Source organism: Lineus longissimus, chromosome 13 (assembly GCF_910592395.1).
Source record: "Lineus longissimus chromosome 13, tnLinLong1.2, whole genome shotgun sequence".
NCBI lineage: Eukaryota > Metazoa > Nemertea > Pilidiophora > Heteronemertea > Lineidae > Lineus > Lineus longissimus.
The window spans coordinates 913,633-936,404 of NC_088320.1; the positions used below are offsets into that span (position 1 = coordinate 913,633).

Here is a 22,772-nt window from a genome sequence, read left to right on the forward strand (position 1 = left end):
ATTTAGACTCATGCATGAACACTGTATTTTCTGGTAGAGTAGTCTTGGTTGCACATGAGTTAGTGGTGACCCATTTCAGTTCTCACCGAGGCAAAAATCAGCCCAGAAACAGAAACATGGCAGGGCAGTCGTAACACACTTAATTTGATTCATAAATTATTGAGAGTAGACAATTACTCAGCACCACCACCATCTCCCAGCAGCATTTTATCGATTTAGTGACAGGAGCAAAGTGATGCTTAGTTGGGATAGAAACTCCGTGTACTAACTGGACCCGAAAATCATGCGTCCGAAACATGCGTTTTTCTGCAAACAGGCGGCATTAATGCAGCCACAACTTTGGATATGTATAGATATGAGTGTGATAAAGAGAATGATATAGGTGTTAAACTTGCCCTACCTTTCTTTCGTTGAGGATTCGACTGTTTTCTTCGGCCGAATTTGGCCTGCGGTTCCATCGTCTCATGATACTGTCAATCTCGAGCGCGCTCGTTGCGCACTAAGCATGATCTCAAGTCTATTTCCGGTTGATATGTTAGCAGACGACAGAGTCAGGGCACTTCTATTTGATATCGTACTATACTATGCCGCGTCTGAGGAAAGAATGTCAGCTATGTCTTTTTAAAGGGAGAGGGGATGCGTACCCTCCCCCCCCCAAGTAAAGTTCCCTTTTGCAAAAGTTGCTTGTTAAATAACCGGTATGTTTTCCCGGGCATCATGTAACTGGAAACAGTTTTGATACATGTATTAGTTAAAGTAGTACTTCAGTCAGCGAATACCCCCCCCCCCCCCCTCTCATGACATGGTTGGCAACATGGTTGGTGTGAGATGAATAGGGGGAATCCTGGACTAACATGCCATACCAGTCGCTACAAGAAACACAACTCGAAGTTTTAGTTCTAGCCTCACCCGAAATCCACCCCATTTTCCCCCATCTTTGTAGCGACTGGTAGGGCATGTATAGGAGAGACCCTATTGGCGATTTCAGGTAACTTAATCTAGCCTATAGCTGCCTATATTGGCTGCTGCCTATCATAGTCTCCCTTTATGGGTCAGCTAAAACTGGCTTGATTTTTTTCAATAAACCAGTCCAGACTGATTCCAAAATGTTTTAATCCAGTGTGGTCAAACAAAAATATGTTGAAACAAAAATATCATGTGATGTCTTTTCCCAGCCACCGTACGTTTACTCTCCTCGACCAGATGGACAGCTACCTGGGGAAAAGACAACCTGGATTAGGTTCACATCCAGTCGAGGCAAGACAAAAAATAAGGTCACATTTTGATGGCATTGCCTTGGTGGGGGACACTGCCAGTCGAGTTGAAAATAAAAGCGCGCTTTCCATTTCATTACAACCTTACTTGATCCCTTATGACCCCTAAATGTTTTAGTCTCGTGTTTTAACAAGACTTGATACCTGTGAACGGGTTTGTTCGAATTGTTTACGGTCTCCCCTGGTTACCAGTTTAGTGGTAATGCGACAATGTCCTGTTGAGAGGCTCAATTATTATGATAAAACATTTGTAAATTTTGTCGTCACTGTCATGTGCTGCCACATGAGCTAAGAAAATGGAACTAGATTTTGTATAAAGTTAAAAATTCACGCCCGTGCTGATGGTCGACGCCAGGGGAGCTAGCGTTTAAATTGACCAGAACCTGGTATAACTGCCCTAAAAGACTGAGCCAGAGTAGTCTCTTTATGTACATCCCCTGCTCTCCTCAGTCAGATGGACAGCTACACAAAACCAGAATCCTGGAGAAAAGGCGACCTGGATCATGTCACATCTCGTCGAGACTTACAATTCCCGACATATAAATTGTTACGAATCATTTGAGTCAGTGCTAATCCGCTATTTTTCAGTTGTCGAACATCTTTCCTAATGAAATAACCTTGCATGGGTGTTTTTTTACGTCTCCATGAACCAATAAACAACTGGGTGTGAAAAAAGGTGTCGTGACGTAGCCGTATCACAAATATTCCGACACTCGTTTCGGACAGAAACTGCTCCGCCACGCAAAATCTCAATACCTGATCGGAGGATTGACACCTTCTTGGCAGAGATATAGTCGCTCCCCAGATCTGATGTGTTATCTATACATTCATAACTGCCGCTGGATGAGAGTTTCGCGTGTCTGTTGGGCGGGGAGAGGACGGTGATGTTCCCGGCAGCGACGAAACTTGTCAAGCCGCAACACCACCTGTCAATTACATTCCGTCTCCGTTTGTTGGTCGTCGGCTACTGATGTCAGAATGGTCCGCGTCGTTTCCTGGGAAATTTATAGCGACACTTTGAAATGAGCAACAAGATGCAAGGAGCGCATTAATGAAGGACATTAACACTTTTTAGAGCGATATTTGAATACGGCAGGCAAGCCGAGGTGATGCTTTACGGACACTGATGAATATGGTAACAAGATGAGGTGCTTCGTGTATGGAGACTAATGAATATGGTAAGGAATGCGGCGCATTACTGGCGGAGGTGGCATAGGAGGTGACATGACCTATCGGCGAAAAGACAGAGTTCGGGAGAGAGTTCGATACGTCACGAAAGAAAATCAAGTGCGGGCAAAGAAGCGATCAAAAATCCTTGCGTCCTGCGATGATGATCGCATGATCGCAACAAAAATCACTCGTCTGCGATGGTCAACGCAAGTGATTGCGACAAGATTAAGATTCGGTCATCTACAGCAAAACAAGCGATTTGCCGGTTAAATGCGCATACGAGAGATTTTTGCCGCACACCACTGCAGTGATTCTAGAGCGATGAGTGCGGGATGAGTGGCTCATTCTTTAAGGAAGGTTAAACGAAGCTGTAGAACCAACAGAAAAGTAACTGCTTTGGAAAGTGTCCGAATCCTTAGAAATGAACCACTCACCAGTACCAGAGGGGCAGAACAACACTTTCGGCCTGGCCAAGGGCAAAGGGTAACCCGGCCACTCAGCATAGACCCTCCACCTTTCAGATTACCTCATAGTGCAGGTTCTAGCTATAATTGGACCAACTCTCCAGTAAATATGTCTGAACGAACGGCGATCCTCTCGATATGACGAAGGAGTATAAAAAGCCTGAATCTCAGGATGCCCTTTAACTAAATCTGATTGGAGAAGTCACTGTCTGACAGAAATACTTTTCCACCCAAGGTAGCTTGCTGCTGATACGAATCAGGGAATTACTCGAACGCCCGGAATCAGTGCGTGCTGCAGTTTGAAAAGGTTTGTTTCGGGTTTTTTTTACTTCAAGATATAATAATGATAATGATAGTAATGAAAATAATAACATGAACATGAATGAATAGATAACAAGATAATGAAGAAAAAAGAGAAAAAAAAGTGGCAGATCAACCGGGATTCGAACCCGTGACCAGCCGAACCACGGTTTAACACTCTAAGCGCTGTACCGTCAAGGCTTTCGTGTTCACGTGGGGATTTTATTTGCATCTTATCAACGAGCCCGGTGATGCATGACCAGATGACATCCCTCTAATGCCATACATGTCGTCGCCATATTGAAAACGCGCCGCAATTGTAACTAGGTCGCGCAGGTGGCGGAGTGATTTGCCGAAATAGTTCCAAGTAATCTTATATTTCGATAGTTGTACAGATTTTTCTCAGTATATCGTATCTACATACCTCAGTGATATAAAAGATAATGCTTGCAGTTGATTTTACGTTTGAATGGCCTTTTTGAAAAAGTTTTTAGAATCGAGGTCAACAGGGTCAAAAGAAATAGTTTTTGGCGCCAGTGACGTCAGCAACATGGCGGATTTGTTGTAAAGTCTGAGTCGGTTCACTTGGAATCCATTGCGCCGACGCTAACTGTGACGGGTGCAAATTTATAATTCCTAAACTGAACTGACACTGATTGGCTGCTCATGGTCACGTGGTGTAGCCTTAACTGCGCACACTTCTTCAGCGATCTGGAGGCATCCTTTGGCGTGGGTTCGAATCCGCCATTGGGATTTTTTTTTCTTTTGCGGCAATATTAAGCAAACAGTAATGAGAAATGTGTAATTCCATTAACTGAATATTGTTTTTAGACACTATTACATGTACATGTATTGGCCTACTTTTCCGTAAACCACGAGAACAATGTATGTGAAAAAAACAACGCATATAAGTGAGTCGCGAAGTATATAGTATTTGTAAGGTAAAGAAAAGCTCGGTCTCTAAGGTCTGGAGGTCCGGAGTCCGTGAGCGCTGACAGTCTAGTGGCGCGGCCCACGGATAGATCGAAAGGGCGGGCGCTGGGGTTCCGCCGACGGTGCTCGCATGCATTGGTCGTATCCCCGAAACATTTACAAAACTCAAAATCTGGTGGCATCGATCCAATGACGGTAAAGGAATTGACGGTGAAGGATCTCGTGGCATATCGGATGCGCATCCGATAACGGTAAGGGAATTGAAGCTCTAGTGAACTCACACACGAAATTTGACGGTCTCTTTTAAGGGCCCTGTGTTTTGAGAGGAACAAATGACAAAAGTATACAGTCTGCATAGACTTCAGTCTTGAGTCAAGAGTTCCTTGGCCTGACTGTGCCGTCTGGGTCGAGGCTGAGCTGGCTGGGGTAGTTCGTTAATGGGAGCTTGGTGATCCCGTCCCCTCCCGCCTCAATGACAGCGTGCGTATTCTCCACGATGTGCATGTCGTGACCGTTGACCTTTAATTCCATTGGTCCTGTGCCTGGTTTGTAGATCCCGATCCCGTTGCTCAAGACTGACATGCTACCTGAAGAACAAATTGAGTGAAACCTCAAATTGCGGGCGGTGGTTGGAGGCGGTTGTTTCAACAAAAGGCTCAAACTGTACGTACCAGCGGGCAATTTTAAATTGCCCCGCGCCAAATAAACATTGGGGCCGAGTGATTTCCCGCGCAGAGACCGATGCAGGAAAATGCTCAAGTGTATAGGTCTTTACCGTTTTCATGTGCGTCACGTAAAAGTGGGAGCAGATAGGATTACCTCTGAAGCCATCGGGTACCCCGTTGGGTGTTCGGTTGGTTATGCCTGGCACCAGCCCGGCTGCAGACCTAAATCCGGGTATCTCAGCCATCCTGAGCAGACGTTGATTGCGCATCTTCTTCCAAAGGATGAGCAGTTCGTCGATAATGAACTCTGCGAGGTGGGCGAGGGTGAGGACACTTGCGCCAATGAACAAACCGATCTGACCGCCGACATCACCGAAGAGAGCCTCGCTGGGGTAGGCAGCATATTGTTCCACTATCTCGTAGTTCAAAGACTCGTAAAAGATGTTGATTGCAACAAGGCTGTCACTGGATAAGTCAATGGTGAAAGAAAGAAGGATGTTTGAAAAATGGTCGATAGAAAAAGCTGGAGATGCAACGGACTTGTTGAACATCACCATCTTGCCATCACAACGCTTCTGGACGATATACGCTTGGAAGTATTGGCGCATGGGCTGACGACATAGTGTCCAGTGACCAGTTATCAGGTTATACGGCAAAGACCGATGCTACAATGTAGAAGGCAGACCAAACAGTCGGTTGGAAATCTCATCGACGCAATCTTTGGCCACGCCCGGCAAAGGCGTTATTGGTTGTAAAGCGGCTATGGGTATGGATGAAGACACCATGCTACTGTTTCGGGGCCCTACCTTGTTATTGTGTCCGTTAGATTAATGCCAGACTCAGTGTGCCTCCCCTTGTTCATATCCTTGAGTTTGTCCACCATCTCGTGTCGTATCTTGAGTGAGGACATCTCCATGCTGTACTTGGACATGTTGCATGGAGTCTGACAGACGCAGTCATCGCTGTCCATTAGGAATTCTGAAAACACAAATACAAATGTTATATAATATGGCCCATCGAAAGGGTTAACATCTATCATCATCCGGGCCCGCTCTTTGAGAGTGTGCAAGGTCAGAAGTGGAATGAACTAATCAACTGGCATCTGCAGCGACACTCATACCAACAGTGCTACACTGCCGAGAAAGGTCATACACGCCCTCCTTTTCCATACAAGTGCCCTTCCTCTTACTCGACAGCTTACCAGTCCTGACGAGGAAGGTCATTCTGCGGCTAGCGAAGAAGGCTCGGTAGTCCACCTTTACCAGTTGGTCGACTCGCAATCAACGGTCTACCACCGGCAGAGCGACAGACTTCGGTTACACAAGAGCCAACAAGGCAACTAAAGAATACCACCAATGTGCAAGTACTTACCTAATGTTGGGTTGGCACATGTTTTCACTTGGTGTGGACTGCACAGTGGAACTTCGCTACCTGGTAGACAGATTAGAGAGAGATGAGTGACGGAGCATGTCCTCCCCTTGGCCCCCTACTAACAAACGCAGCGGGAACATGCGGGGCACACCTGTGACTCGATCTACATTGAGCTCAGCTTAAGCTTGTGTCTGTGGGCTCTCGCTCTCGACAATAGCGCTCTCCTTTGATGCGTCGCTTACTCGAAGCAGAGTTTCGAATGCGGAGCTAGATAATCCAAGGAGTTAAGGGGGTGTCGTATTGATAGAGAAATGCTCACCCATGTCAGGTAGTTCCAGCAGACGACAGGAACAGTTCCTGATGACGCTGGCAGATGTGCACTCCAGCCTGCAGCCGGCCACGGAGTACTGCTCATAATGCTTCATCTCGAAGTTGTTGGCGCAAATTCCGTACGGCTCTGGAAGGTTGATGATCTGTGGAAGTATAAAATGAGGGTGAAATTTAATTCTATTTCGCTGATTTTATCCAGGAAACGAACCGAGCCAGCTGGTGCGATTGGAGCGCAAGTGTCATGTCAAGTGCTTTCATCTGATGGCGCCACTGTAAACTACCCGAGTTATGCGAGAAGGACGCCAAAATGCAAGGAAAGGCTGTAATCTTATGAATGACATTTATACTTGCCAGTTCCTTCCGAATCGCAATGAGATAATGCGTTTCTGGTTGCAGGCCGAGACCCAGCTCATCCACCAGTGGCGGCTCCTTGCGTTGGTGGAGAAGGACCTTAAATCCCGCATGCACAGTCTGGTCATTATTCATATAATCATACTCTTCTAAATTCAAATACAAATTCAACCCATGGGCGCGGCCAGGTTTCTTCGACGTCAAAACAGAGCCATTCTGGCCCGAATTAAAGGTGTAACAATTGCCATAGTCTGTAAAGACGTGCGTGAAGTTCTCAGGGCCGCAAATCTCGTCACGCCAGCGGCACATCAGGAGCATGTCCTTGATCTGGTGACCGGTGCGCTTGGTGAACTCCGCCAAATCCGGTGCCGCAGGCCGGTACGACTGCCAGTCTATGGCGTCTATGCGGTCCTGGAACGCCTGGTCATAATGTTCCCGGTGGAGGAGATGCCAGTCCTTGTCGAGGAGCCCCAGGGTCTGCCCGTGATTGTAGATGTCGTCGTCGGTTAGGGAGGAGAGGCGGTAGGAGTTGACGTTGCAGATCGTGACCGATGGGAACTCTGGAAAGCGATAGAATCGTCAAACTTGCAATTACCTGCGATTATAATCGCAGCTATATACGACCAAATTAACTCATCTGGGCGGGGTCAAACTGATAAGCGCTGGACCTGATATACTCCGACGCAGTTAGAAGTGTGAGGAGCGAGGCCCTACGATATGAATATGCTTTAAAATAGTTATCTGCTTTGAGAATGTGTTTGATATCTACTCGCACGTCGCTGCGACCTGCAAGTGACTGCTGCAAACAAGCGATTATTGTCGCATACGATTTCGCAGGGCGTAGCGATTTGAATCGCTCGTTTCGGAGCGGCGCTTTAGTCTCTGACTACTGTTGGTGACCGCTCTTGCAATGAAGGAGCGTTGAGGAAAAGAGTAGGAAGAAACCGGAGTAAGACTTACCAATCTTTGAGACGTAAAGCAGGTCGACCCTGGTACTGTGGGGTGAGCCCTGGAAATACTTGATCCTATTCACCATACCGTACATGAAGTAGCTGAAGCTGGCCGAGACCATGGTGAACCAAATAAGGCGGCGGATCAGGGCGACATCAGGATGCATGCAGCGCCGGAGGCCGTGGAATTCTGTCTCCTCCGCATACTTGCTCAGTCTGGCAAGGAAATCTTGCTTTTCTGCTTTCTCCTCGGGAATCTGCAAAGGAAGAGACATGTCCTCCTTCGAAAAAAGACGTGTATTCGTCTGTTGGACTATCTGAGTATCATTGAAACGCTTCTAACTCTCAGTGTATGTGATCTTCAAAGACAAAACACTTTGTGTAAGAATATCATACTGAGATTCATAACTTGTTTGATCATATCGAAGTGAAGCACCCTCACACTAATTAGCCTTTTCATTACTCAATAAGTTATGGATTTATGAAAGTAGACATGGATTGAGCGCAGCAGGTGGTGAGTGTCGGTGACGTCACTTACCTCAGTGTTTCTTCAGCCTCCTGGTTTACACTCCGGGCGCAGTGGACCAGCCTCGTCATATCGCCCCGAGGAGGACGATCAGGATGACGAAATGGACTGCACAGGAGTCTACCCCCAATCGCCACCAGGGAAACACAACGATGTGAAAATATACATGTATTTGTCTTCAACAATGGGTTGGTCGTCGTCTGGGAGATCATTAATTACATAAAGATCTAGATCAGTAGGAAAGTTATACCCAAGGTCTCGCTCCAGACGACCAATAAAACGTCCAAGCGACTTGCCCAAGATCACACTCCAATAAACATACATTATACATTATGATGATCATGGGAGACAAATTGGGGTTTGGACTCGAACCCGCCTGCACTACGTCTGTTTTACTATGCGCGTACCTCAGTTCCCAGTTCCCTGCCTGGCCTCAAGGGTGCGCGGTGCCCGGTGCGCAGAGCCGGCGAAGCCCCCATCATGGAGGACAAGGAAAGCATATTTTGGAAAATTTCCTGTAAAATGATAAAATTCAAAGAAATTCTGCACTAAAGTACGTTTGGAAAGGGATCTCAGTTGTGTGAAATTGTTTCTTCACAGTTTGAACCAACTTTAGTTGACATTGCGAATGTAACTTGGGTGTATTTTCATGAAATGTCAAATAAAAATGAACAAAAAAATGGCAAAATTACACATCTCCCATCATTGCCATAAGTCTAAAGATCATGATTATAGCTTTTGATGATGTCACTGAAAGATGTCAGATTACTGAAAGAGAATGTCCACCTCACACTCTCACGGGGAGATGGGGAGGGGATCTATCATCAATGTAGGTTGTAATACTAGAACTTTGACAATGCACTAGTCGGAGAAATTTGTTGAGACTGGCCCTAAAATCAAGTTGTGGAAGACCAGGAAATGGTAGGGTGGATTATGTGTTCACCACATCCTAATGAAAATGATGCTTTTTTCAGAACATCCCACTCAAAAGAAGCCACTGACCAGAGAGATGAACAGCATGATGGAGTCACTCGACATGACCTCAGACAATCTGGGTGACTATACTGTGTACGACAGCGACTCAACAGTTGTCAGTGAGACTGGTGGACAACTGTCGGACTTTGACACGGAAATTCTAAAGCCGAAACCATTATCTGCACTTCCGAATGATTTTATGACAGAGGATTCTCCCACCTCTATTCATGATAGAGCTGTAGATCAGGATTCATTCCTCATGGATTCCGAACTACCCGGGAATGGGCTGCTTAATCCGTATAATGGTCTCCCAAACATCGATGTGCAAACATTACCGGTTGTGCCGGTGCCGGTTAACCTCCATGGGGAAAAGCCGTGCGAGTATCTGTTACTGCGGTGTGAGACATGTAACCTTATCATGGTCGGAGCCGAGGACTTGAAGGTGCACAGCCAGATGCCAGATATCGATCATATCTACATGTGCTTGCATTGTAATCAGACTTTCACAGAGATTATCACCATTCTTGAGCATGTGGGCTCTGAAGAGTTGATGCCACTTGAGGGTGAGATGGAGAGACTTGAGGATCAAGCAGTGGCACCAAGCAAAGAAGCTAAGGTGAGAACATTAGAATAGCTGAAATAAAACCTGTCTGCAGACGGATTGCTCCGAACATATTGGAGTCCAATGGCTCACACACGCACAATCTCAACCAGCCGAAATGCCTATACACACAACTGTTTTTGGGAGATATTTTAGGGAGTGGCAAAGTTAAACTGTTACTGGCAAGATTGCATGTTTGATGATGGTGTTGTGGCAGTTGTGATGAAGTCTTGCAGTTGGTGAAAAGTTTGTCATTACTTACTGACATTGGTTGTATTCCACTCATACAGTCACTCCATATGATGGGCCGGCCCAGGTCTCTTGCTTGTGATCATTCTTTGTCATATGTACTGGTATAGTTTATCCTCTAGATAATATGTCCTGACTCAATCTGTTCTCCATGAACAACTCTTCTCAACTACCTTAAAATTCCCTCCACCCAAAAGTACACACAGATCTGTGATGTCATCACTACATCAGCACAATGTCATTATTTGTGTGTAAGTGGTCTGCTAGTTAAAGTTAACAGTTGGTACAAATTAAACTTTGCTTATGATGATTACTATTATGAATGACAGTGTTTGATTCTGTTTTTTTTTTAGGGAAAATCAAAAAAGAAAGGTGTAAAAGGATCGAAGGCTGTAAAAAGCTCTGAACCAAAAGGTAAGATTGTCTGCGAAAGAGCCCTGTAACTCTATGTATAGGGAGACTCATATTTCGCAGCCCTTTCCATTTAGATATATCAAGTTGTATAAGGAAGATATCAAATAGAACTGATTTTGTGAAAAGAATTATGAAAATAGCCAAGTCGTGCTGCACAGCTGAATGAAATCTTTTCAGATATGCTTGTTCTGATCTCTCCCCACCTATTTTCAGCCGTCAAGAAACGTGGCCCACGCAAACCAAGAGAGCGGCCTCTGATGAAAGCAGTCGAAACGGTCGTCACAATCTTTCAATGCCCATACTGCCCGACGTCATTCCTCAACTTCGTAGCATTGTCCTTACATGTCAAAATACACAAGGATCAAAACCAGCACATGTGTGAACAATGCATGCAGGCGTTTGTGGATGTGCCGACACTTCAGGCACACAAGGCCAACCATTTATCAGGCATGGAACTGCGCTGCCACTACTGTAAGCAACCATTTGCTAGTCAAGCCGAACTTCATGCCCACTGCGCTGTGCACGAGGATGATGCTGAAAAGAAATTCTGTTGCACGTATTGCGGGAAAAGGTATGTTACGCGTGGCGGTTTACGCAGACACGTGCGTACACATACGGGGGACTTGCCGTATCAATGCACTCATTGTGATAAACGCTTCAGGGCAGCCGGTGATTTACAAACACATACTCGAAGTCACACGGGCGAGAAACCATACACTTGTGAAATCGATGGCTGTGGCAAATCGTTCATCACGAAGAGTAAGTTGACGCAGCATGTGAAGACGCACACTGAGGAACGCCGCTACATCTGTGATCATTGCCACAAAGGTTTCAAACGCAACTGCGACCTGTCGCGTCATGTGCGATTGCATTTAGGATTCAAGTTATACCAGTGCAGCTTGTGTCCGAAGTCGTTCACGACAAATACAGTATTATCGCGACATGTCAAAAAACATACAGGTATAAAGCCTTTTAAGTGTGAAACCTGTTCTAAAACCTTCTTTACGAATTCTCATTTGAAGAAACACATGTTGTTTCATACTGGTCAACGCCCACATAAATGTTCATTCTGTGGGAAAGGCTTCACAACAAACTGGGCCCTCAAACATCACATCTTGATCCATGTTGGCACGAAACTTCACCAGTGCACTTTCTGTGGTAAAAAGTTCTTCCATCTGCAGCCACTGGCTCGACATATCAAATTCATCCACGGGAGTATCGGGGAGATGCACAAGTGTAAGAAATGCCCGCGGGAATTCCGTACCAAAGCTCTTCTCCGGTTACACGGACGACAACATGAGGAGATTAAGTTTCATGAGTGTAAGGAATGCGATGTGAAGTTTCTGCTCAAGCAGAGTTATAATCGTCACATGACTGACGTCCACAACGCACCGAAACCTTACACTTGCCGTGTCTGTGATAAAGGCTTCCTGAACCATACGGTCATGATCAATCACATCCGAACCCACACCGGGGTCTTACCCTTCAAGTGTGATGATTGTGACCGGTCTTTCGTATCCCACAAATCCATGTCGGCGCATCGCCGCGTCGCTCATGACTTTACAGGTAACACTGATCCTGCTTATTGTGATATTTGTACGAAGGTGTTAAAGTCACCTGCCCAGCTGAGACAGCATCGTAGACGCATTCACGGCGTCACAGGTCATTCTGCAAATACTGCAGACAGAGAACCCGATGAACATGGTGAGTTTATCTGCCGCGAATGCGGCTCCACCTTTGAATGGAAGCAGGAACTAAAGGAACATACGAAAAACCATAACATTGGGCCGAACAAACTTAAGTGCGATCTCTGTTCTAAAGAGTTTCGCAGTAATCAGACGTTTCAAGACCATGTGCGAGGACACTCGATGGAGAAACCATTTGAATGCCAACATTGTAAAAAATGTTTTGGGAAACGTAGCATTCTGAGCCGTCACCTTTTGATCCATTCTGGTGAAAGACCATATAAGTGTAGCTTATGTGATAAATCTTTTACGCAGAAAAGTACGCTAGATGCCCACTTGAAGCGCCACAGTGGGGAGAAGCCATATGAATGCGAATTCTGTGGCCGTTGTTTTGCGGATCGGAGTCATTACAAACGTCATGTTCAACTCATTCACAATCCTACGCCGAAAAATCAAGTAGAATGTGAATTTTGTAAGAAAATGTTGTCGTCGAAGAATAGTTTGCGGCGCCACATAAAGGCGGTTCATGCCGAAAGTGTTGCCGAGGTTATTGAAGAGGCCAGTGGCGATGTTAGTACACATGAGGAGATGAATGAGAGTGCCATCTTTGAATGTTTGGAGACACCGTTGAAAATGTCAGCGGTGAAGAAAGTGGAAGTACTTGAAAACAAGAAGGGCAGCCATTTTGGAGGTTTACAGCTGAAAGGAGAGTTTGAGGTTGAAAAAGTTGAGGATTTGTGTTGAGATAAACCAAGTGGGATTTGACACCTCATGACAACTCGTACTTAGAAAGGGTTAATGTCCTCTGACATTACAATACATAATATTTCAAAAAAAATCATGTGGTTTGTCCAATTTTGCATATCAATCATGTCACCTTTGTCAGTTGTAATTGCTAGTACATGTACAATAGGGCCGTTTAGACGACGCGAAAAAATCCGGATGCGTCCCGAATCCGGATTAATTTTTCGTCGTGTAAACGCAAAAAGATCCGGATCAATGTGGTTGCATCCGGACTAAAAAGGTACCATCGCCTTGAGTGGTTTTAATCCGGATTCATCCAGATTCGATCCGAATGCGGTCTTTTCGCCTGTCGTCTAAACGGCCCTAATGTATGTATGAAACGTACTTTCAGGTGTACATCTTCTGAAGTACCAATGGGAGATTTGAGACAATAACTATGTCCTCGGAGATTCTCTTGGCTGTTATAATGCCTCTTGACATGTTCCTGTGTATCTGTTGGGCCTCTTGCATCAGTGTGACCTGCGACTATGATAGGATAGTCTTTTTATAAATTGAATTAAAAGTGTTGTATAAGAGGCTCCTCATTTAGTGAATAGGAAACAAGGGGGGAAGCATTATTGGTAAATTTGAGGTCCATTTTCAAGGCTCTAGCGTATAACCTCTTGCGTATAAAGGGGAGTAACGACAAATTGCGTAATAGTGCGTTCATTGTGAGTACCAAATGATTGGCCCCTCAGTTGTTATTACATGTATAGTATCCACAGAGCTAACCTTTAATCAAGGAGTTCAAGTTTATTGAAATGATATTTCACCGACAGTTTTTACTTCTTTACTCATTTTAACAAAATATTGTCTCCGATATTCTTGGTTTTTATTCACCAACGGTGATTTTAACCTTATATTAAATGTTTAACTGTATGTTGAATTTTATGTGTTTACAATAATCTGGCATGGACATGATATGTACTATGTTTTTCATGGTGTATAAACTATAAATCCATGCACCTGATTGGGAACAACGTTTACATAGTGTTGGCCGTCGTCACGTCACCATGCATTACAGCTCGGACGGTTTTACATCCCTGTAATGTGACGCGACGTCTTCGTAAACGTTGTTCCCAATCAAGTGCATGGATTTCTAGTTTCTCGTTAAAAACCTTTCTTCCAGTTGTTCTGTGATGTACATGGATGTTGTTGGTGGTGAAACACGGAAAAATAAAGAATCAAAATCTGAACTTTGTTTTGCTCGTTGATGCTTTGTGACATGATTAAGGATGATTAGATTTGACACTCCTCGGGCTCCTAGCACAAGTCTTCAGGGATGACACTTGTTGTGTCCAGACATGCAGGTATACAACTGAAGAATCTCTCTTAGCACTTGTTCTGTCGGCGACTCCTAGCATTCTTGGCAAGTCTAACTGGTCGATGTGACACCTGCTTAAGAGCGAGAGGAGTTGGACGTGACACCCTCTTGGAGAGCTTCAAGGTTCCTGTGGGGGAGAGCTTCAAGGTTCCTGTGGGGGAGAGCTTCAAGGTTCCTGTGGGGGAGAGCTTCAAGGTTCCTGTGGGGACCTGGTTAAAAGAAACCCAGGTCGGTGTAGCGGAAAATCCCTTTTCAGTATATTTCAATAAGTGACGTGATCACATAATATTATCATAACATACTGACAAAACACATCATGAAAATAGAATAAAATGTTTTATTGAGTATAATGGTTAATTAATAGCATTTGGTGTCTGATGTATGAATCTATAAGGCGGCTTTAACAACAACAAGCTACACTGCGGTTGGACGAGGCACCAAAACATATGTTAGATATAGAGACAATGGTTTCTTCTCCAAAGCTAACCACACTACGTAGTGCACAAACGCTTATGTGATTATGTCAGACCTATTAACTATTCCAAGCTCAAAAGAACTTGATGTGATCATGCCTTCATATGTACCATGCTTCAGTCCTAGAACACTATTTCAAGCTCAAGAGGGCTTGACGTGATTATGCTAAACTGTACCATGCTTCAGTCCTAGAACACTATTTCAAGCTCCTGAGAGCTTTAGGTGATTATGCTAAACTGTACCATGCTTCAGTCCTAGAACACTATTTCAAGCTCCTGAGAGCTTTAGGTGATTATGCTAAACTGTACCATGCTTCAGTCCTAGAACACTATTTCAAGCTCCTGAGAGCTTTAGGTGATTATGCTAAACTGTACCATGCTTCAGTCCTAGAACACTATTTCAAGCTCCTGAGAGCTTTAGGTGATTATGCTAAGCTGTACCATGCTTCAGTCCTAGAACACTATTTCAAGCTCCTGAGAGCTTTAGGTGATTATGCTAAACTGTAACATGCTTCAGTCCTAGAACACTATTTCAAGCTCAAGAGAGCTTTAGGTGATTATGCTAAACTGTACCATGCTTCAGTCCTAGAACACTATTTCAAGCTCATGAGAGCTTTAGGTGATTATGCTAAGCTGTACCATGCTTCAGTCCTAGAACACTATTTCAAGCTCCTGAGAGCTTTAGGTGATTATGCTAAGCTGTACCATGCTTCAGTCCTAGGACACTATTTCAAGCTCAGGAGAGCTTGACGTGATTTTAAAGCTACAAAACAAAATGAGAGATACAGTGAAACCTCCCTTAGTGGACACCTCTCTATTAAGGACAACCTCTCTATTAAGGACACTAGTTTTGGTCCCAAATTGGTTGTTGCCATTCAATTTGACCTCTCTAATCAGGACGCCTCTTTATTAAGGACAGTACTTTTCAGTCCCAAGGGTGTCCTTAATAGAGAGGTTCTACTGTAGTTCATATCTGAAGACTAATACTTCTTTCTTTAAAGTGCTCAGTGTACAAACTACCCTAGCTTTATACGCTGCGTCTGAGTAAAAGCAGGAGCAGTATGTGACATAAAGTTCCTAATATGGGGCTCCCCCATCTGAAAATTCAACAAAGATTTCCCACACACATCTAATGCTGAATCAAACACTACCCAGATGGCTAACTGTGCACACTAAGGGGGCCGGCAGTTGACCAATTTGACCCACTAGCTCCTGCCTGAAGTCCCCATTGAAAAATTATTTGCTGCAAAAAAGCCCCTCCCCTCCACCAAAGTATTATAAAGAGAACACTGACAAAGCAGAGACCTGAATTATCCTCTAAGTAGTAATATAAATTGGTAAATGAATGATTAAAATTGGTGTAAATACATTCTTTTCATTTGAAAGTGAAAAATAGATTTGTGAAAAACAGCTATTAAAGAGTTGGTCCCATAGTTTATGAACTCAAACATTGATAATATTTCATAACGTTTTTGACTAAAAGCAAGGACCTATGACTAGATTTTATGACTTGGTATTGGATAAAATCCATACACCTCGTGGTACAGCCAATCTGGAAGTCTTCGTGGTTGTGGCCATGTAGCTAATGAAACCAGGCCAACACTGCTTGTTGTTGATTCAGAACATAAGCTAGCTATGACCATGTTGTATATTAGAGCCATTTGCAGTAACTAATCCACCAGGGGGCAGCACTGAAGAAATCAATGTCCAATGAGCAGATGACGTAACAAAGGATCTGATTGGTTGGTTGTAACAAAGCTAGTGATAGGATGGATTCATGAGCAATAATGATTCGTTCTTCTGCTGCATTGCCAGCGCTGCCTCCGTCTGTCGCAATCGATCCTCCTTCCCTGGTATTGAACCGAGACGACCCTCACGGTAATCGCTTATTGCCTGTAAGAATGGACCACAAGAAGATTAGTTTATACACAGGTCACAGGAGTAGTTAAACGTTATATGGCAGAGCTGAAGGATTGAGACGTTCCCGAGAAATGTTGAGTTGACTTCGGGAGAGTTGGTATGTTCCAACAGATGATTTCAGGGCAAAGACTTAGAGCACAGCAATAACGCACACATTTAGCATATCATCCTTGAAAGAAATATTGGGCCAGAATATTGCTAGTTTTGTCTCATTGTCATTAGGCAATACCTACCTCTTCTATCTCTTCCCATGTATTCATCACAAATGGTCCGTGTTTAGCGACGGGTTCTTTTATAGGTGTGCCGGCTGCCACCAGGGCACGCAACTCTTTAGTATCCTCTGCTCTTATGTACAAATCGCGGCCTGCTTCACTCATCAGTCCGACCTGACCTGCATGGACTGGTTGCTTATCAAGGCCAAGAGAACCTGGAAAACAAGCGCAAACTGCTTGAAAATAGCCACAACGCAACAGACCCCAGCTCTAATAAAATTTGCATGTTTTCATTGAGCCTCTTGGTCTTAAACCGCCGGCAGATATGGCCAACTATGAATGTTAGACCTGAGCCCTGGATAACTGAGCTCGGACGTGTCATACTCTCAGAGTCAGTAAGTACTTGAATCATGAATGTACAGGCCAATAGCTAGCGGCAACAAGGTGAAGTGCTTTGAGCAACTGAAACCAGTTGAATACTACGTCTCATTAACTGCTGGTCTCACTCACCAGCTCCTCTCCAGGCATAGACGAACCCGTTTAACCCATCGCTCACTGGTATCGACAAACTACCGCCGGGTTCAAGGTGAACATCGAGTAAGAAAATAGGGATTTTTGTATTAATTGTGGACTTTGTTCCTGTAATGAAATGATCAGCAGATGTGAATTGAGATGTCGTACTAATGAAAACACTCTCAAACAATCTGTAAAGAACAGTCAGGGTATGTCTGTGTAAGAACAACAGAACCATGAGTGTGACAACAAGGATGTTCAACCTCAGAATCAAACCAAGAAAGTGTGCGCCCATCCTGGACCCCAAGGCACAAATACATTTTCAAGGGTGCCTGGAGGGACATCTCAGGTTAGTTTCTTATTAACCATTGTGCTGAGAGCATGGTGATTTAGAACTATTTAGCCAGACAATATTCGAGAGTTGAGGGCTAGCAAAACCTACCTCTAAAGCTTCCTGCTATCACATGTATTTTGGCTTTATTCTCATGAACGACTGGCGTATTTTCTGGAGGGACATCCTGATATGTGGGTGCTATCATTTTATCCTGTAACCAATGATAGAAGAGGAATGAATGTTTTGAAATTGAATTCCCCGAGAACTTACTCAATTTCATGACTGATTTTGACCTCTAGAGGTAGAAGCTCGGTCAGTTTACTTGGACTTACTTTTGCTGGTAGATTGACCCACAGTTGGAAACCCTCCGAGCATCCTCCGTGTTTCATCATGTCATCAGGAGGCATCTCCGAGTGGACGATACCACGACCAGCATTCATCCACTGCACCCAGCCGGATTCAAGAAGCCCTGCAAGTAGTTCAAGACAAGCTTCAGCTGACAAAAGTCAGGGGTGAACTTTCCCAGTTGCGAGCCGATAAGTTTGAAAGCAATTTCCAACTACTGATCTCATTCATAGCGCCACCCTGAGAGACCTCAGGTCAATCTGGCAAAGACAGCACAGAGTACATCATCCCAGAGCATAATCCTGTCTGAGCCACTCAGAGTATCACTCCCACTCAGAGTATCACTCCCACTCACCCTTATTTCCTATCGAGTCCTGATGTTTCACCCCACCGTCGACAACATACGTCACGATAGCGAACCCCCGATGCGGGTGGTCTGGTGCCCCAACCGCCTCTCCTGGTTTGTATTCAACCGGCCCTGAAAATAGCCAGTTCCCCTTTTAGTGGAATCATACCTGTCACAGTTCGTGACTATAGTGATCAGCCACCTGTAACAATGGGCATCCCCCCCTAACAAAAAAGTCACTCCCGAGTCCCATGTTATTTCCCAAGGTACACAGTTCCATGCTGAATGATACATTACTCTCTCAAAGCCGTACTAACCCCCATATAACAGGCACATTTATCAAGTGCCTCATAGAGCCATGACAACAGGGCTCGCCACCGATTGATAAATCACGTTGCGTGTATAGAAACCCAACTGGATACACTCAAGTTGAATAGCCTTCCATGTCTTTTATAACTCTCGAATGAGTGTGCATGGCGTGCAATGCACTTCACTGTATTTATCATCAATTCCACGAGGTGTACAGGTGTGTGATCTCAGAAGACCAGTTACCAGGGTTCCTGACAATCTAGCTCGGACAGCCTATCACATATCAATCACTTGATTGAGTCGAGAATGTGTGTGGAATATCACCAACTGCTAGTATGTCGGCGAGTATCATGAGGACTGTTCTGTTGAACACGGCAGACAGTAAAATGAATTGAATTCAAGAATAAAATCAAAAGAAAATGATATGTAGGTTGATATAGTCACAGAGTATCGCTTTATACTGTACAACTGTTCTGTCTCAAAAAGTGCTTTGCATTCACACTTCAGCCAAGTGTAGTAAACCCTTCAGTAGAAATCTAGGAGCACGCATACTGCATTATGTTTGACTGTTCCAGGCCAACTGAAGGTAGCGAGTGAAACTGGCCAATCTCGAAACCACAACCTCTTGATCACAAGTCAGATGCACTTCTGCTGTGCGAATTGAAGTGGCTAATTGAAGAAAGAGAGTAGTTTATGTCTGAATTGGCACCCAACCATAGCAGCATGCTCCTCACACCAACAAGAAGAAAGGAAGACCATTGCCTCACCTAGATGATCCAGCATCAGGAATGGGTCCCACGTCGGAATGAGGGTTCCACCAATAACCTTCCTCACCAGGAAGCCACTGCCTTCCTTCCCTGCTGGCGGCGATGCGATCTTGATGATGGCCCGCTCGCCCATTCTCCCAATCTCACTGATCACGTTTTACAGCCCTGTAGTGAGAAAAGCGGGGAAAAGGTCAATCATGCTTCACATGCCAACAGCAGAAATTCCAGAGCCAAGTGATAGCTGACATTATTATCAACCTTCAATTTCAAATAGCTAACAATCAGAAGAGTACCTTTATGTCTCTTGATTGAGCACAGGTAGAGAGAGGACACAGGAGTCTGAACTTCCGCTAATTTCAGGGCTTCACTGAAAAACAAGATTCACAGGTCTATCCCAAACGAATCTGCACATATAAATGAGGCAAGCTTATGTCACCAGGTATGTGTTATGCCTTGAATTCCCAGTTGCACTTTCCTTCGAGCATTACCGCTTAAACTGCACTCCTTCATAAGTTATACGAAATCATGAAATAACAGGAGAAACAATATTCACGATCCAGGACATTCACAGCAACATTGTAACGCACCAGATGATGAGAACTTGGCATAGACGCAGCACCCTAACACACTGATATAACGACTCTTCCTAAGGCCCTATTGAGAACGATCGATCTGCGAGCCAATTAGAAATGGTCTGTACATGAGAAAGTGAAGGCGTGAACCAGGTATTTGTGAGTCAGTATGCAGAGGCGGTACATGGTATCGTTATCATTCATTGATTATGTTGCGCATGTTAATAACGCTAAGAGCCAATGTCGTTTCTATGTCAGGAAAGTTATTGAAGTCTACATTAAAACTTGTGGTTGCCATAGAAATGACGATCATATCTTTCTTTGCACACCCTAGGTCCCTGTTTCATTACACAGGGGAATAAGAAGGTTAATGGTTAAGTGAATTGCCCAAGACAATGAATAGAATATCACCATGTCAGCTACTCACATCAGTCTATCTCAGTGAAAGAGATTTAAACACTCCCTGGCAACTGAACTGTGATTTTGAAAGTTATGAATGGCGAGGGCTCAACTTGTGTGTGAAGAGGTCATTATGATGTAGAGAGAGAGTTGCCTCGCACCATACCTCGTACTTCTGATTATCAGACTGCATGAACACATCACGTGTAATGAGTCCAAGGGCGTGGCTGGACATGACTTTATAGTCTAAGCTTGCATCGTTTCATTACCAAGTGGTGAATCTCTCACCAGGAGCCAGTGATCGAGTGAACACCTTTATCAGATTTTTATTGGTTTTATATGATTTCTTCATTCTTCTATCAATAGATTGCAGGTAGCAGAAGTCAACACATGGTTGAAGCGTCTCGATGATAACCTTCTCAGCATCAGTGATACTGGTACACGAGCATATCTCTTGGTATTAGCCCAGTTTCCATGGCAACCCAGTGTTGACAAATTATGGTACTTTGAATGAATGTCAGCAAACTGGAGTGTAGATTCACTTTTTAGAGATCGCTAGACGGTCACTCCCGAAGTAGTATCGATGATGACACTTGTGACTATTGAGCACTCCAATCCAATAGATGTCACTACTGATTGCATTACTTGCTCAGCACCGGGCGCTGCAGGCAAAAAATGCCAGTCCGGAGTGAACCGGTTAATGTTTGCACCTGCCATCTTCTGCTCTTTTATTTACCCTTGGCATTTACCTATGATTAGCATTATCATATCCACTAGATCAGTGCAGTATCAACTGACCAAAAGAGTTATGGAATAGTGATCTGTCCATGTCGATCGAATCCAGGTTGGCATTGATTGTGGGCGTGGCACAGACATATGCTCACGCCATCACGCAGCAGTCTAAGCACTTCACAGTGACCTTAAGTTGCAGAGAGTGTAATAGGCCTAGTTCTCAGTTATAATGTGCAGCAATCATGTTCTGTTGAACTCTCAAGGGGCGTAGCTACTTTTTTGGTCTTGGGGGGAAATGACAGTTTTGGAAATGTTTCGGAAAAAAACACATTCCCGCTGGCTATGTCCATGAACTGGTGTCAATAAGTACAGACAAGAGGTGATATTGATCAATTGATATTTGAGTCATATGCATGATCACAATGATGTTTGTGTAAAAGTGTAAATCAATCGTCAATGACGTCATATGCTTGTATGACACTTCAAAAAGATGCATGATTCCTGTATTGTATTGTAAGAAATGGGGATGGGGAAGATGAAGATAAAGAGAAGAGGACCAGTGGCTAGTGCTGGTGACATCACTGCTCAATTCCTGGAACAGTGCAACACTGCAAGTGGAAGCTTAAATGATCTAAAATGTTATAAAAGCAAAGAATCTCCCAGATCCAATAAATCAAATGTCAGAATATCATTGGGATGGCAATATATGCAACATAAGTGCTATTATCAATATCATGATATGCAACAATGTAGACAGCTAATGCAATGTGCATACAAATGTCAAAACCGGTTCAAGTAAAAACACAATTTACGCCCTAAATATCGAGAAAATAACGGCGTACTTACATGCAATAATAACTTAACTGGTTTTTCTTTAAATCTACCGCAAAACTGAAACGGATTAGGCCCCGGAACCTCGTGAATGTGATCAGCAAAGCGTGTCAATAGGACCACTTGTCATTTGATTGATTTGTTATTTCTGATTGAGATCGCGAGTGAAACACACCGGAACATTTCTCGCGACCTTTACCGCCGCAATAGTCCAGGTAACCTCGACCCTGTCCGCCGCGCAGCGGAGGGTCGAGGAGGCCTCGTTGATTCACCCGAGGCGAGCTGAGCATATAGTGGATGGACTGTTAATACCGAGAGCGCTGGTATTCCTTGGATCGAGGTTACCCATCCTTGTCAGAAACAGGTGACCGGACACCGGAAGCTTACGCCCCCAAATCGAGTTTATGACGAGTGAGTTGCCGTCAAGTACCAGTCTTTGTAATGAGTGAATGGAGGAGACTGGTGAAAGAGTCTACTGCTACAATGGTTTTTCGCCTGTGGGGATACTTTCGGCGTGCGCTGTTTTTCAATGATGAGCTCGGGAAGGGCGGTAAAATGTGTTTCGCAATCGTAGGCTACCCGGGTTTGAAGGAGAGGTTGACGACAGAGTAGGAAGAGCATCTGGGCCATCCTGCGTCTGCTACAACCTAAACT

The 22,772-nt window shown here is 44.4% G+C and overlaps 4 protein-coding genes across 7 annotated transcripts in view; 1 reads left to right on the top strand and 3 right to left on the bottom strand.

The window, feature by feature from the left end:
* The window catches only part of LOC135498266 (zinc finger E-box-binding homeobox 1-like), a 137,778-nt gene extending 137,317 nt beyond the window's left edge, over positions 1-461 (bottom strand). Inside the window, exon 1 of the mRNA XM_064788491.1 lies at positions 401-461. Coding sequence (XP_064644561.1) covers positions 401-458 — 58 coding nt within the window. The 5' untranslated portion in view covers positions 459-461. The remainder of the gene's footprint in view (positions 1-400) is intronic.
* Positions 462-4,513: 4,052 nt separating this feature from the next.
* Positions 4,514-8,083, bottom strand: LOC135498323 (acid-sensing ion channel 2-like). Its single transcript, XM_064788577.1, has 7 exons — positions 7,819-8,083; positions 6,859-7,418; positions 6,497-6,650; positions 6,178-6,237; positions 5,613-5,784; positions 4,961-5,271; positions 4,514-4,728 (listed from the first exon to the last, which is right to left on the bottom strand). Exons 1-7 carry the CDS (start codon positions 8,081-8,083, stop codon positions 4,514-4,516), a joined length of 1,737 nt encoding a protein of 578 aa, XP_064644647.1.
* A 715-nt stretch (positions 8,084-8,798) lies between these two features.
* On the top strand, positions 8,799-14,237 carry LOC135498268 (zinc finger protein 665-like). The gene is made up of 4 exons (XM_064788495.1): positions 8,799-8,887; positions 9,309-9,925; positions 10,513-10,573; positions 10,787-14,237. The coding sequence occupies exons 2-4, from the start codon at positions 9,344-9,346 to the stop codon at positions 13,000-13,002; spliced, it is 2,859 nt and encodes a 952-aa protein (XP_064644565.1). The 5' UTR covers positions 8,799-8,887; positions 9,309-9,343; the 3' UTR covers positions 13,003-14,237.
* A 447-nt stretch (positions 14,238-14,684) lies between these two features.
* LOC135498295 (uncharacterized) lies at positions 14,685-22,252 on the bottom strand. 4 transcript variants are annotated; one of them, XM_064788548.1, is made up of 8 exons: positions 22,152-22,252; positions 19,585-19,749; positions 18,518-18,640; positions 18,150-18,286; positions 17,926-18,028; positions 17,481-17,609; positions 16,992-17,185; positions 14,685-16,731 (listed from the first exon to the last, which is right to left on the bottom strand). In XM_064788548.1, exons 2-8 carry the CDS (start codon positions 19,715-19,717, stop codon positions 16,597-16,599), a joined length of 954 nt encoding a protein of 317 aa, XP_064644618.1. In that variant the 5' UTR covers positions 19,718-19,749; positions 22,152-22,252; the 3' UTR covers positions 14,685-16,596. The 4 variants fall into 4 exon arrangements, with proteins under 4 accessions (XP_064644618.1, XP_064644617.1, XP_064644620.1 ...); XM_064788547.1 differs by having other exon boundaries at positions 22,134-22,252; XM_064788550.1 differs by lacking the exon at positions 22,152-22,252 and adding an exon at positions 20,172-20,230.
* Between the last annotated feature and the right edge of the window lie 520 nt (positions 22,253-22,772).

Excerpts from the sequence above, each read along its gene's own strand:
- LOC135498323 (XM_064788577.1), bottom strand. The coding sequence starts at position 8,083 with ATGTCTCTTCCTTTGCAGATTCCCGAGGAGAAAGCAGAAAAGCAAGAT. Across the intron at positions 5,785-6,177 it reads ATGTGCCAACCCAACATTAG|AATTCCTAATGGACAGCGAT; the intron begins GTAAGTACTTGC and ends TTGTGTTTTCAG. Across the intron at positions 4,729-4,960 it reads GGTACCCGATGGCTTCAGAG|GTAGCATGTCAGTCTTGAGC; the intron begins GTAATCCTATCT and ends TTTGTTCTTCAG.
- LOC135498268 (XM_064788495.1), top strand. The coding sequence starts at position 9,344 with ATGAACAGCATGATGGAGTCACTCGACATGACCTCAGACAATCTGGGT. Across the intron at positions 9,926-10,512 it reads CACCAAGCAAAGAAGCTAAG|GGAAAATCAAAAAAGAAAGG; the intron begins GTGAGAACATTA and ends TTTTTTTTTTAG. Across the intron at positions 10,574-10,786 it reads AAAAAGCTCTGAACCAAAAG|CCGTCAAGAAACGTGGCCCA; the intron begins GTAAGATTGTCT and ends ACCTATTTTCAG.
- LOC135498295 (XM_064788548.1), bottom strand. The coding sequence starts at position 19,717 with ATGGGCGAGCGGGCCATCATCAAGATCGCATCGCCGCCAGCAGGGAAG. Across the intron at positions 18,641-19,584 it reads CCTGATGCTGGATCATCTAG|GGCCGGTTGAATACAAACCA; the intron begins GTGAGGCAATGG and ends GGCTATTTTCAG. Across the intron at positions 18,287-18,517 it reads GGACTCGATAGGAAATAAGG|GGCTTCTTGAATCCGGCTGG; the intron begins GTGAGTGGGAGT and ends AACTACTTGCAG.